Below are 14,575 nucleotides of genomic sequence, written 5' to 3'. Positions count from 1 at the left end.
TACACATCAATAGGTAGGAAAAGATGTCCCTGCTTGGAAAAGTTTTGTCTAACAAGATATTTTTTTCTGACAATTTACACATCAATATGTAGGAAAAGATGTCCCTGCCTGGAACAGTTTCGTCTAATGAGTTGATGTGATTTGTAAAATAATTCAAGAGTTCATCTATATTTTATTATTAAAAGAAACTATTAAATTCAACAGGCTTTGTGGCACAGCAGTATAATTATATTACCCACGTGGTCAATTCCATTATCTCCATAAATTGTAAAATAATAATTACCGTTTAATATTTTTTTACTTTGTACTAGTTTTCACATGCAATTAACCAGCAAGAAGTATATGTACTGTTATTAAACTGAAACAACCAGTGCAGGGACGTTCCTGGCCGAGTGGTTAGGGTTGTTGACTTCAAACCACTTGCTCCTTACCACTGTGGGTTTGAGTCCAGGAAGGGACATTGGATCTTTTCATGTTAGAAAGCTATCCCACTCTTATCGAAGGTTTGCGGTTCTGCTCAAGTGCCGATCCGAGCCTCAAATAATGCATGGAGGGGCACATGAGTGCATGTAACATTCCCCCCCCCCCCCCCAACAAAAACAAGAATAAAATACACTGTTATGGTTAGAGACTCTTTATTAACAACGTCTATTCTTTCAGATTTTGGACATACTTGAAGACACCATATAATTATAATTACAAACTTCTTGAGGTAATTTAATTGCTAATTTCTCATTTTATATCAACAATAAGTCAGTGACAATTTTACAATTTCTGCAATTAGAAGGTATTCCTTGACATAATTCCTGTTTCAAACTCACAATACTTGTCTTGTTTGTGAATTTAACTTACAAATAAAAATAATACAAAGCATGTTCTTTTTTCATTAAATAGTAGTACTGAATTTAAAACTTTGAATTTCAAATAGATTACTTCATTGCGAAATCAACTACTTGTGCCACTTATTTAAGAACAACGGACACCTTGGTCTGAATTTTCATCTTAAATATGGTCACAATATGATAACATAATATTCCATTGAAATTCTAAATCAGAACTATTCAACACACTCTTCCCAAATCCCCATAAAATCAGCCTTCTTCCCCATCCCCCATAAAATCAGACTTTCTTTTTCTTCCCTTTGAATTTATTCTTCTTCTTTTCCACCATCTTCTTTTTCCTCTTCTTTCTCTCCATCATTATATCAAATGGTGTTTTCCCTTCAGTTTTTGACTTCTTTTGGTTTTTATCATTTGAAGTTCTATCATTTTTCCCTTTAGTGAATTCACGTTTGCCTTTTGAGCTTTTGTCCCCTTTAGCTACATTGTCAGTTTTTTTGCCTTTCACATCAATTTTCCTCTTCTTTACAACTGGATTTCTTTCTGTTACCAGTTTCTTCCGTTTGTTTTTCCCGGGTACGAAAGAATCTGTAAAACAATTATAATATATAAAATGTTATTAAAATTTGTTGATATATTCATTAAATAAGTCATAAAAACAAGACTATCCTTTATGCTGCTGAATATTAATAATGGAACTTATCCTTCTTTGCATAGAAAATTAGAATTTAGAGGAACTATAGTTAAGTGACGAACATATTTGTTTGTTTGTTTGTTTCATTTTACGCCTTTTCCTAACAGTATTTCAGTCATATAGGCAGGTAGTTTCCTAACCATCGTTCCTGGAGAGATGACGAACATAAGTTTATGGTCTGGTCTGACTGCGAAGAAGTGCTGACCCACCTGACTTTGTTTGTTTGTGTTTGGTTTTATTAGGCACCAACACAATTAGATCTTATGGTGCAGAAACAGAAAATTTCATTTTGGTGAACCTCGAGGGCTTTAAACTTCAAAGCAATGCCAGGGTCAAAACCACCTCACCTACTAGAGCTAAGATATACATAGACTCCAGTTATTCACATCCATTAGGTCGCCTCTTGATATCATGCAGGGATATATGGTGGCTGCAATTCTTAGGTCACAACCCTTAAAAGGCAATCCCTTTGCCACAAGCATTTCAAGTTTCATAGGCAAATATATATATAATTCATTAGCTATTTATCTTATGGCGCTAAAAGCTTCAAATGGGAAATATTTCAAGAAAGAGTATTTATACATGTATATTAAAGTTTTAAATATAATTATCGAAAGGGTTATTTGATTTTGTGTTTACCACTTATAACATAGAGCAAACAAATATGATTTTAATTAGACTTCAATTGAAAACCAATGGCCTCTTTGTTTGTCAGATTTCTACGAAGATTTGAACGCATCTCAGCAGTAAGTCCACCTAACCGTTCACTTCCAGCAGTTATTGTGAAGAACTTAACAATGCACTACCTCCTAACAACAGCTATAATTAAATATTTTATAAAGAAAATATAAGAAATGACAAATGAGCCCTGTCACGACAAAACCAACATAGTGGGTTTGCGACCAGCATGGATCCAGACCAGCCTGCGCATCCGCGCAGTCTGATCAGGATCCATGCTGTTCGCTATCTGTTTCTCTACTTGTAATAGAGTTGGTAAGCGAACAGCATGGATCCTGATCAGACTGCGCGGATGCGCAGGCTGGTCTGGATCCATGCTGGTCGCAAACCCATTATGTTGGTTTTGTCGTGACACGGCTCAAATATAAAACATACCAGCATCTGGCAAATGGCCAACTTCCTGTTTGTAATAATCAATGTCATCATCTTCATCAGCAGGTACTGAAATATATGAATATCGCAAAATTTTTTATATTTCCTTTTAGATGAGTTTGAAGTCAAATGACACTGAAAGACTACATGGTGACATTCCAACTTTTCAGATGGAGGGAGGCCATATATTTCCATCAACACATTTTTTCAAGCACAAACTGGCACATAAATAATATGACATTTATCATTGACTAATTTTCAAATTTTTGGTGTCTCAGGAAAAAATAATGAGTTCTTTTAAATGATTTTATCAGATAAAATGAGACTTGTGGTAAGACAAAGACATAAATTGTAACTTTTGATTTTTGAAACCCTTTCAATTTTAAATAATTTTTTATTACATAATCTTACACTTAGCTGTATAGATTGAATAGTTTATGATCCACTGTTCTTGATGATATAAGCTTAATACTAGGTACACCATGTAACTTATCAACACCTTGAATTATTTGTTTAATTCATGAAAAACAGTGCTAGGTTACATTGATTAATCATCATAAAATGTACAATTCCCTTTCTCCTCCCTGTTTAGATTACTACAGGGTACCATAATGGTGAGAATGTTAAACCAAGGAGTCTGGAATATAGTGTTTTCTCAATTATGCACTAACAACAAACACGTATATGATATATTGGATAAATTCACAGGCCTGCAGTGAAGTAATAACAACATTCATAACTCTTAGGATCTACAATCGATTAGACAGTTTGCCGGCATTTTAAGAAACATGATAATTGTTTACTCCTAGTGTCTTGTTGACATGATATCAATTGATGTCCATGGCCGAGTGCTTCAGTTTTACATTTGGTAATGATGTTTAAAATTGGCTATCAGACACAATTCCATCAACGCTTGACTTCCAATTTAAAAAAAAACACACCAAACTGGCAATGCCAATATAAATATGTATACATTTATTATATTTCTCAGAATGTTAGCGTTATCGAACCTACCTAATGTTTCAGGCTGTTCCACTTCATCCTCCATGTTTTTTTTCCTGATACCCTCTAAACTTTTCTCTTTATGTTTCTCCTTCTCAAGTTGTTTTTTCTGTATATTTGCTTGTTGATTTTGGCGTCTTGTCTCCTTCGCCTTCCTGTAATCAGAAAAGTTGTGGTATTGAGAAAGGATCATTAACAAACTTGAAATACTTGTTTACTACCAAGGGCAAGTTAATTCTGTCAAAAAGTTTTGCAGAATTATGCCCCCTTTTTTACTTTGATCATCCTACCCAGCATGAAAAAAGAGGATCATGCTGTTCCCCAGAAAACTCTTGTAACATATTATGTCAAAATTGTATGTTTATATATATATGTCATATAACATTACTGGCATATAACTGTGTTTGTTTGTTTGTTTCATTTTACGCCTTTTTCAACAGTATTTCAGTCATATAGGCGGGTAGTTTCCTAACCATGGTTCCTGGAGAATTACACCAGTACTAGACTACCTTCCTCCGCGCTAAACTACCAAAGCATCTCCCGGGGATCGAACCCATGCCAGAGAGGTAACTGGATTAGAAGTCATCGACTCTAACCCCTCGACCACGGAGGCGGTTTATATAACTGTGTGAAATCAGAACAAAGAAAGTGGGCATTTTCCTATAAGGAAAATATTTGCTCAACTTCCAATAGGATGGTTTTTGTTAAACAAGGTTAAGAATTCCTCCAAAAATAGTGAGGAGCAAATATGAGGAGCACCCTCATATAAACTTTTAGTAGCAATTAAATTTTGTTTCTTTTTCTTCATTAAAAAAAATACTAAAAATTAAATTACACAGAATCTCAAGTTCTTATTTTCATTCTTACTTCTTTTTCTCTCTCATAGCTTTCATGGCAGCAAGTTCAGCCTCTGTCTTTGTTATCAGACTGTGATACATGACCTGACCCTCACATATACCTTCCTCTATCTTTATCAACTCTAGTTTCAATCGTGGCCCCAGTTCTGTCAATCTATAATGTTACATAATATAATAATATGCTGATATATCAACAATTTGTAATTCATGTTACTCCTTGAAAATTTCAAAAAAATTTCAACCCATTGTCTTCTAATTGACACACAGTTTTTTCTAATAGGGTTATATTATAAGAGTTTTTCAATCTAGGACCTTGTACAGTAGAACTTCTATGAGTCGAACTTCGATTAGTCGATTTTCTCGATGTGTCGAAGAAAAATTAAAGTCCCGACTTTTCCCCCTATATATTCCTTATAAAAACCTATTTATGAGTCGAGATTTTATGTGTCGAATTTTTCGATGTCCGTGTTAAGTAAATCTAGTGCAATTTACCACAAATAAGTCGAAGTTGTTCGATTATTTTGACACCGTCGATCTCGAGACATTTTTCACACCTTATCTGGCCGCGAAGACGATTTCCAATCAGTTTGTGTGACAGGTGTAAATTACACAGCCGTGTGTTCAAACAGCCTTTGTTTGCGATAAAATGTGTGATAAAATGCTTTAATCGTTACTATTTTAATTGCCGTAGTGGTATTTGAAAGTAAACAGTAAGAACTACTTTCATTTGATTACATCCTTGACCCGGTGTCGCGTGAGAATAACACGCGAAATATATACTAAAAGTTGGTTATGTTATTGCCCTTTCGTATTGTTACGCCTTTTGTAACTCTATTGTATACGTCAACGGGTTGTCCAAATAATTAGCCGTGAAAAACGTTATTTAACATGCTATATTTATCATTGTAAAATGTGAATATCAGATTAATGATGGAAAAAAACATGAAAGAGGTTTCGTTATAGACTAGTCACGGGTCGACATTTTGTCATGGAATTGAGAGCGATTCATGAGTCGAAGTCCCGATGTGTCGAAGTTTTTACGCAAGTCCCTTCAACTTCGACTTACCGAAGTTCTACTGTATATGATTTGAGTGAGTTTCACAAGGCGAGGATCTCATCAGCTTTGTAAGCCCCAAGTGTGATTTGTCAAGTAAATTCCAGGAGAGCTGAATACAAACAAAAGATCAAGCTACGCCTATAGTTAACCTTTTTAGAACATACCTTAAAACTAAATATTAAAATATAATGTAATTGGCATAATGCCAGAAATGTCATTCCAAAACACACTCTAGGGTGAAACAAACTTTGCATTACAGTTATAATGGAGCATCAAACTAATAATCTTTAATATCCGCAAACCAAAATTTTAGACTTCACATGTACATTAAAATGTTCAATCCATACATCCAAAATTGAAAAAAGAGATATGTGATCAATGTAAAATTAACAAATACCTGACAGCACTCTTAGCTGACTTGATATTTCCTCTGCTCTTTATCTGCTGAGGTAAAACCACTTCGTTCATTGGACCATCTAATTCTACCTCACTCTCTGAAGAGTATCCAGCTCTGAAATGAAATAACACATTGTTAAAGGCCCATTATGCCTCAGAAATTCTATGATTTTTATTGCTCAACATCTTTCTATTTTTGGTAACTGTTACAGTTTATAAAATACTCATTTACTACACAATTTACTTATTTTGCTCTATTGGTTTTTTGTACGAAACTACTACTTTGTTTACATTTTCATACCTCTGTGACATTTTTGCACAATTTGTTCAGCATCTAATATTTGCTCTAAAACCATTATTAAAACATCATTAAACGCATGTTTGCCATTTCAAAAGAATTTAAAAAAATGTGGATTTCTGTTTTTATAAAGAACCTACTTAAAGTATTTCAAACAGAAAGAAACAATTTTTTACCTGTTCATATATTCACTAATGTCCCCATATTTCGCAAGATTGGGGATCTTTGCTTGCATAATTTTCTTTACTCCACGAGTCATTCCAACAGGAACTACTTTGATGTTACTAAAATAAACAAGATATTTCTTTATAAACACCATCTGTTTAACTATAAATCCTTATTCTTAATATGAAAACTGCACATCTTGAAATAACTTTTGTTCTGAAATAATACTGTTCTTATAACAGATATAGAGGATATTGAATGCGTGTAAGTTAAATACTGAATTTATTGAATGAGTTGAATAAAATTATATTCTGACAAGCATAATATTATCTAATTCAACTAGTTCAATAAATCTAGTAATGAACTTACACAAATTTAATATTCTATTTATCACAGACCAAATATAAAGACTGAAGTGAAAAAGAACTATTTTTCATTGAAACATGTATAGTTTAATGCTAACATTTAATGCGTCTTAACGCTATGTTTATACGATGCAAATGATGTCATGTCAAAATATATGCTCAGCCGCGCAATACCATTTTACTGAGTTGCAAAATCGACACAAGTATGTGATAAATTCAAATACTGACTTCTAATAACTCTGTTGAAATACTGTGAAACATTTGACATATTTTTGTCAACCAAATCTTTACAAAAAAAGCACAAACTGGTTTTGTTTCATTTGTTGGTTTGGTTGGCTTTAAAACAATTTTTTACACATTTTTTCTCATATCAATTCACATAACTTGCTTTCATATTATCAATATCTCTGCAAATGACCAACTACTTATCCCATATACCATATAATAATTTCTGAATCAGCTGTGAGAGACACATGACCATAAGATATTAAATGTCCTAAATCAATTGTCGCAGAGAAATTTCATAACGCCTTGGGATGAAACCAGCCTGGACTACCGATCAAATGGTCTCCCTATTGAGCTAAGCAAGTGGACAGATGACTAACAAACTTTCAAACACCAGATGTATACAGTAGTATAATACATATATGTATATCCTCTCATAGATTTCAATATAACAGTGTAAACCATATAAATGATTTACAGTAATACTTACTAATGTCTGAAGTCTATCAAGTTTGTGTCTGTATCAAAGCTGACTAAAACACATCTCCTGACATCATTTAATTTCACCTGTAATCATTTAGACAAGTAAAGAACATATGAGCCGTGTCACGACAAAACCAACATAGTGCGTTTGCGACCAGCATGGATCCAGACCAGCCTGCGCTTCTGCGCAGTCTGATCAGGATCCATGCTGTTCGCTTACAAACCCTATTATAAGCAGAGAAACTGATAGCGAACAGCATGGATCCTGATCAGACTGCGCGGATGCGCAGGCTGGTCTGGATCCATGCTGGTCGCAAACCCATTATGTTGGTTTTGTCGTGAAGCGGCTCATATGGTGAGTTTATAGTCAGAGTGATCTTATTCAATATCTGACGGTCTATATCTAAATGGTTTATATCTAACGGTATCACTTTCTTTGTTTTTGTTTGGCTAAATTTAAAGTCCAACTGATATTAATAAGATCAGACAAGGCAGACTACCCAGATTTTAAAAGTGAAGGAAGACACCAAAGTTAGAACTATCTTTTATTCAGACGACCAGATACTAGTAACTTTCCTGTAAGGAAAAATCTACTGCTGTTGCCTGAAATAAAACCCAAAATGGTAGATGCAAATGATTTGAAATCATCAATGTAAACTCTTGGCTAAAAAGCCTGTTTCCGTGTAAAATTACTCACTGTTACACAACACAGCATAATGCTTTCTAAAGTGTTTCTTGTTTTCAAGTTACGAGAAAAAATGACAATTTTGCCGGTTAAGACCAACCATTGTATATCAGTTTTAAATTTAGTAATGTTTAATGCACATACTTGAATACCTGTACAAAATATATTATAGTTAAGCTATTATTATATTTTAATAACTCATTCACATTGATAACTTCAAGCATTATTACCATTAAATAATTACATATGAAAACTGTGAACCTTAAATAACTCATTACATATCATGTTATATTCTAAAAAGCCTCAGTAAAACAAAACACACTTACAAATATCACATGGTAGAATATTTAGTTACACTATTTAATGTTCAGTTCATAATTCAATCAGCTTACCTTATGTACATTTATGGAAGGAAACATATTCTGAAACATGGTTGCCATTAATTTGACATGGTTCCCGGCACCACTAAAGTTATTCATTACAAGAAGTGGATGATTTAGAAACTGGATCTGTTCAAGATTTGGTTTCCGTAGTGATGATATCACATCTTTACTGAGGCAATAGTCATGAACCTTGAAAGTCAATGTCGGCCCACGAGGAAGCCTGCATAATCGAAGGTACACACCAACGTCTGTTTTTGTGAACATGACAAAATGTGACACATGCAAAAATCCTGCCACACTCACAAAATCTTTGAGTACATTCTTTCTCTTGACCTAAAAAATAGACAAATTTAGCATATTTTAGTTGATAATTTATGCTGATAATTTTAATACATAGCTTGGTCAAAAACATTATGGTACAGTGTAGCTTTTAAGCATTGATCCTTACAAAATTTGTGCCGAGTACTTAAGTACAATGTATCTATTTTTGTGATTTTCATAGTAAGTTTATTAACCTTTTACCCCATGAGCATAATTATTGTGAAAAATGGCAGTTTTCATTGAAAGGCCTCCTGTTACAAGTTCAAACTGCTATACAACTATGAAAAATGCTTCAATACTGATGAAACTTGGCACAAATGTTGACTGGACCATAGCCTCTGTAACAGCATGCTCAATCGTAAATTTCCTGTTACCATTGCAACGGGGGTATGTCTCAAAATTGCAAAAAATCACTATTTTACATTGTTTTTTTTGCCCATCAGAACTGATTTCAAAGTGCTGCAACTTCACAATGAATTGAGATGAGTAAAAGGCTTCTCAGCGTCGGTTACTAATTACCCCAAGATCGACCTGAGGTCATTTTAAGCCTGTCACATGTCCAAAATTTTCTTGGCCCCTTCAAACCCCCCCCCCCCTTCTGGAAACCTCCTGATGTACCATTTTGATGGGGGTCGGCTCCGAAAAAGTGGTCACTTTTTTTTAAACAACATTTCTCAAACGAAAAAAAAAAGTGTTTGAGGCCTAAATAGAGCATTTTCTCACTGTTTGAGGCCTCAAAAAAAAAGGTGGGGGGGGGGGGGCAAAAAGCCATCAAAACATGTCTATATGAGGTAAAAGGTTAATAATTTAGACTAAGCATAGAAAATACTTAATATATAGCTATAAATGCATTTAACATAAAATAATTAGTCACATAGAAAGTGAAATGATTTCACATTATTTTGAACATCATGGATACTTGCCCAGTTTTATTAATACATTACAAAATAACTAAAATTTATTATAAATTATGTACACTGTATCAATAAACTAACAGCAAATATTTCATATGTCATTTCTAACATGCCAATAATCTGTGAATACAAATTGGTGTTTAACATTGTTAAATTAAAGGCGCTACTGTAAGTAAGACCATGATAATACCTTCTTGAAATAAAATGTTCATTATTTTTATACCTGAAGATTCTTAGCTGTGAACGGTTCCATAACATTTCTTGTGTCAATAACAAGTTGTTTAACATTTCTACCAACATGTCCGCGATGGAAGACAAATGAATGAGGTGCATCCTGGTAACTCTGTTCCTGAATGTCAATCTTAGATGTCTTCTTCTTTTTACCCTGAAAGTAGAATTCACATACTGAAGGGCCGTTTTCCTACAAATTGAAACTTAAGGGCAAGATGTTGTTGCATAATGAAGGGCTGTTTGTTTTCCTACAAATTGGAAAGAGCTGAGGCTTTAGCCTTCCATTTTGAGAAACTTAAGGGCAAGGTGTTGTCAAACTGGGATAGGGTTGAATGTCATTTAAACAACAAGTAAAAGTATATATAAGACTGAACTAATTTCAATTTATTCATAACTACAATCAAGTGCCATATCTACTAGAATAATCTGCTTTAATAATTTGGTCAACCGTGGCACAGCACTAGTTAACAATTTTAAGTTTTTACATCTCTGACTTTTAAAATAAGCTCTACCTACATAGATGTCTATGTTAAATGTTTAGTAGAAATTACATTCAGCAGCTTGCATATTAGCAACTGATCAAATAAATCGCAACATGCATTTTTAAAAATTCTTATAATTATTCACCATATTTTCAGGAAGCACAGCAGAAAACAATATTCCTTTCTACTGTAGTATAATCATTGTCAAGCTGAGGACCCAAACTCATTGAACTTTGACAGCAGAATGATCATATAATTTAATAACAGTTGCTTAATAAACTGGTATTATACTTGTATAAGTTGTAGGCTATAAGGCATTTTCGGGAAATTTCCAAGACAAGTACACAATGCTGAAGGACAAGTGAAAATTCTAAATTTCTCATCCTGCAGGATGTGTAGCTTTCATCTGCTTAACCTCTGACATATTGGACTAGGGAATTTGTCCCAGGTAAAAATATATGGAAAAAAATCCTGAGAAACTTAGTAGAAACACCCATATTCCCTAAATGTGTTAATATATAATCTCCTCAGTTCCAATGCAATGACACGATTATTTAAACTTGAGGCACAAAAATCCAATTAGAAATTGGTATCACTTTGAGTCGCGAAATTATATTACAAAAGGCATTGTTTAAACTTGAACATCATTCCTTCCAAATTATCGCATATCAATTTGATAACAATTCAAAATTATAGCTACCTTTCTTCTCTTAGCCATTTTTGACTTCTCAAACTATTAAACTATGAAAATATAAGTAGTGTTTTTGTAGGTGGAGGCTATAAGACATCCCTTTCCTGGAGTAAGGCGGAGTTTACTATTATAAGCGTTTTTTTTAGCGCGAATGTTAAAGAGCGTCTGAGTGAACGCTGCTATAGTGAATGGAAAGGGACGTAAATATGCGAAATGTACTTTTATTTCTCCATCAGTTTTTATTTTAATAAAGAAAACTAATTATATCGCAATATTAGATCTACGTTGAATTGAAGTTATGTTTTCAAAGCAACTTATAGCATCACGAAACTATATGTGCGTGTCTCTACTGTATATTATAACGCTAATAATTGTGAAATTGTATACTTTTAGTTGCTTTGTATATTTATGCACTTACAAAACACATTATGTTATGACTATTATTAAGTGAATTTACATAAATTGTCGTCATTTGAGGTGAAGGCAACCCAATTTTTTAAAGGGTTAAATCAATTACACCAATAAATAGTTTGTCTTGGGTAAAATAAAGACGACAACCCGTGTATGGTGGTCACCTGCCACAGTACCTAAATAAAGTGCAATCTAAACTTGAGATGTACATACCAGTATGCTTCCGAATGTATCACCAATAATAAGTAATTGTAGGTAATCAATTACACCCCTAACGCATGTTACCTGTAATAATTAAACATGAAAAACAGTTCGCCCATAATCTGATAGAGTATAATTATATATCAATGACGACAACCAATATATGGAGGTTCATCTTTTTATACCCTTATACGATCATATAAAGTGTATAGCCTACCGGGTTAGACTGTAAACTGAATGATGTATCCCTAGAAGACAGCCAGTATCTGGATGTAGACAATTAAGTTTAATGTCTGAATGTAAAATCATGTACTTTACTTGTATATTAACTTCATTTATTCTATTACGTGTATAGCCATTATATGAACCTTCTTTTTTACAAATAATGCAAGTTTAGGAATAGTGAACTTTTGATTCATAAATGAGGTTATGAAAATATTGACAATTATGTTAACAACCAATATACGGATGTAAGGTCTGCGGGTTAAAAATTTTAAAATCTACATGTATATACATTTACTTTACAATCTTCTGGTATAACATGTACTTAATAAGCTAAGATTACGTTAAGAACATGTAAATTTGGGTAAAAGGACAACCCGCTTTTGGAGGTCAACTGCCCTGATGCCTGACTGAAGTGCAGTACATAATTTAAGCTACAGTCTCACTTACATCCCGGCAAAGCCCCGGTAGACGTCCAGGTGATCTGGGAACGGCCGGAATACATCCATAACTCTGCCAGCAACGTCCCGGATGATCCTGGTACATCTGGCATTCGACCCCGGAAATAAAAAAAATATTTAATATCACCGGGGTGGTCCGTGATAACCCGGGGAGTATAGCTTAATTTGCCCTGCCGGAAACGACCGGGGTTACACCGGGGAAGCACCATAGCTCTGTCGGCAAAAACCGGGTATGATCCGGGGTATGATATAGCCGGTAGAGCTACGTACGGCAGAGCCCTTGTGAATGCTGGCAGAGCCCCGGAGAATGCAGTCAGAGCCCCGGAGGATGACGATGGAGCTAAGGTTGATCCCGGTAGAGCCCCGATAAAGTCCGGTTTGATTCCAAATGAACCACGACAATTTGCGATGATTGCACTTGTTTGTTTACCCTTCCCATTTCCATTCTATCCAGTCTTGCGTAAGGATTTTTCAGAAAATCATTATGCATTACTGTTCTTTATATTAAATAAAATTATGTATTGATCAATGTAATCATGTAATCATGTTCTCGCGCGTTTTCAATCCACTGGGATTCTAGCTTAGGGGGCTCTGCCTGGATCGTCCTGGGCTCTGCCTGGATCGACCGGGGATCTGCATGGGTCAATCTAGGCTCTTCCAGCGTATAGGCTACCGGGTCAGACTGTAAACTGATTAATTGATGTATCACTAGAAAAGTGCATTGTTAAATGCAATTCTGACAGCCAGTATCTGGATGTGGAGAAATCTTATGATCATGTATATTCACTTTATTTATTCTATTACGTGTTTAGCCATTTTATATAATAATGCAAACAAGGGCAAGTTTATGAATAGCGAACTTTTGAATTCATAAAATGAAGGTTGTGAAAACAATTTGGGTAAAAGGACAACCCGCTTTTGGAGGTCAACTGCTTCGATGCCTGACTGAAGTGCAATACATAACTTACATTTACATGTACTTGCTTTGGAAAAGGAGTGTTTATTACAACTAACACTGCATAAATCGGTTAATAAGCATAAGATGGGGGTAGGGGGGGGGGGAGAATAAATGAAAACTTGTGGATTGAATCCATGGTTTATCCATAGACAAGTGTTTATGTCGGCATTTTAATGTCTCAATTTTCCCTTAATGTGTACTTCTTAAGACGGAAGAAGAAAACTGGAAAATACTGTTTAAAATCTAAATCAATATAATACTTGAACTATGTTGGTTTTCATCAGCAATGTCGACATGTGTGTGTGTGCGTGCGTGCGCGCGTGCGTGTGTGCGTGTGTTGGTGTGTGTGTGTTTGTTCAGGTATCAATGATAGGACCTGTGCGAGAAAAACGACCTACCGTCTGAGGACGGTTTCGATTTAGAGGACTTACACTCGGGTCCTCAGATTGTTTTCTTCGATTTAGCTTCGAAAACACGATTTCTGTTGTTCCTTTAAAAATTTGGGAGTCCTCGTTTTGATAGGTCTTATAGGACTTCGTACACACCATATACACAATTTACTACTACCACGTGATGAGGTGTGTAAAATTTTACCCAATCTGTGATAGAGTAACGTTTTCCGCGTTATTTTTCAATGACCTATGTTAGGAGTCACCTGATTGGTTAATATTTTCACCAGCAATCACCTGATTGGTTAATATTTTCACCAACAAGCCGCCATTTTGGATCACGATTTTCATGTAAGTGTGTCTTTTAATTTTCCCAAAGAGGACATTTTACTTAATGAAAATCATTAAATTTTCGTCGGGAGAAGGTGCAGAAGGTTTTGTTTAAGCAAAAACGTATACAAAGGTTACGATTCAATGGTAGGCTATTGTACATTTCACCACTTTGTTTATTTCCAGGACGTTCACAGCAATTTTTTTTATTCACATGCTCTGAAAGTAGCTGTATTTTTAAATTATAAACTGCAGATTTAAAGGTCGTATCTGTAAACGTTATAAAAGATAAGCAAAAAGGTGTAGGACGATTTTTTGTTGTTGTGTTATTTTAGTTTTTTTTTTTTCATATTCATGCTGCAATAACAGAACGATTCGCCCCCATTACGTCTCGTCCTGTTTTTC

General features: G+C 34.5%; 1 protein-coding gene across 1 annotated transcript; it reads right to left on the bottom strand.

The window, feature by feature from the left end:
• Nucleotides 1-618: 618 nt before the first annotated feature.
• Nucleotides 619-11,286, bottom strand: LOC132744547 (suppressor of SWI4 1 homolog). The gene is made up of 10 exons (XM_060733295.1): nucleotides 11,208-11,286; nucleotides 10,018-10,179; nucleotides 8,569-8,892; nucleotides 7,499-7,575; nucleotides 6,430-6,537; nucleotides 5,957-6,070; nucleotides 4,513-4,656; nucleotides 3,658-3,800; nucleotides 2,647-2,712; nucleotides 619-1,427 (listed from the first exon to the last, which is right to left on the bottom strand). The coding sequence occupies exons 1-10, from the start codon at nucleotides 11,223-11,225 to the stop codon at nucleotides 1,120-1,122; spliced, it is 1,464 nt and encodes a 487-aa protein (XP_060589278.1). The 5' UTR covers nucleotides 11,226-11,286; the 3' UTR covers nucleotides 619-1,119.
• Nucleotides 11,287-14,575: the final 3,289 nt, after the last annotated feature.

Source organism: Ruditapes philippinarum, unplaced genomic scaffold (assembly GCF_026571515.1).
Source record: "Ruditapes philippinarum isolate M1 unplaced genomic scaffold, ASM2657151v2 ctg9689_1_1_1_1, whole genome shotgun sequence".
NCBI lineage: Eukaryota > Metazoa > Mollusca > Bivalvia > Venerida > Veneridae > Ruditapes > Ruditapes philippinarum.
This window is presented reverse-complemented; position numbering and strand designations above follow the sequence as displayed.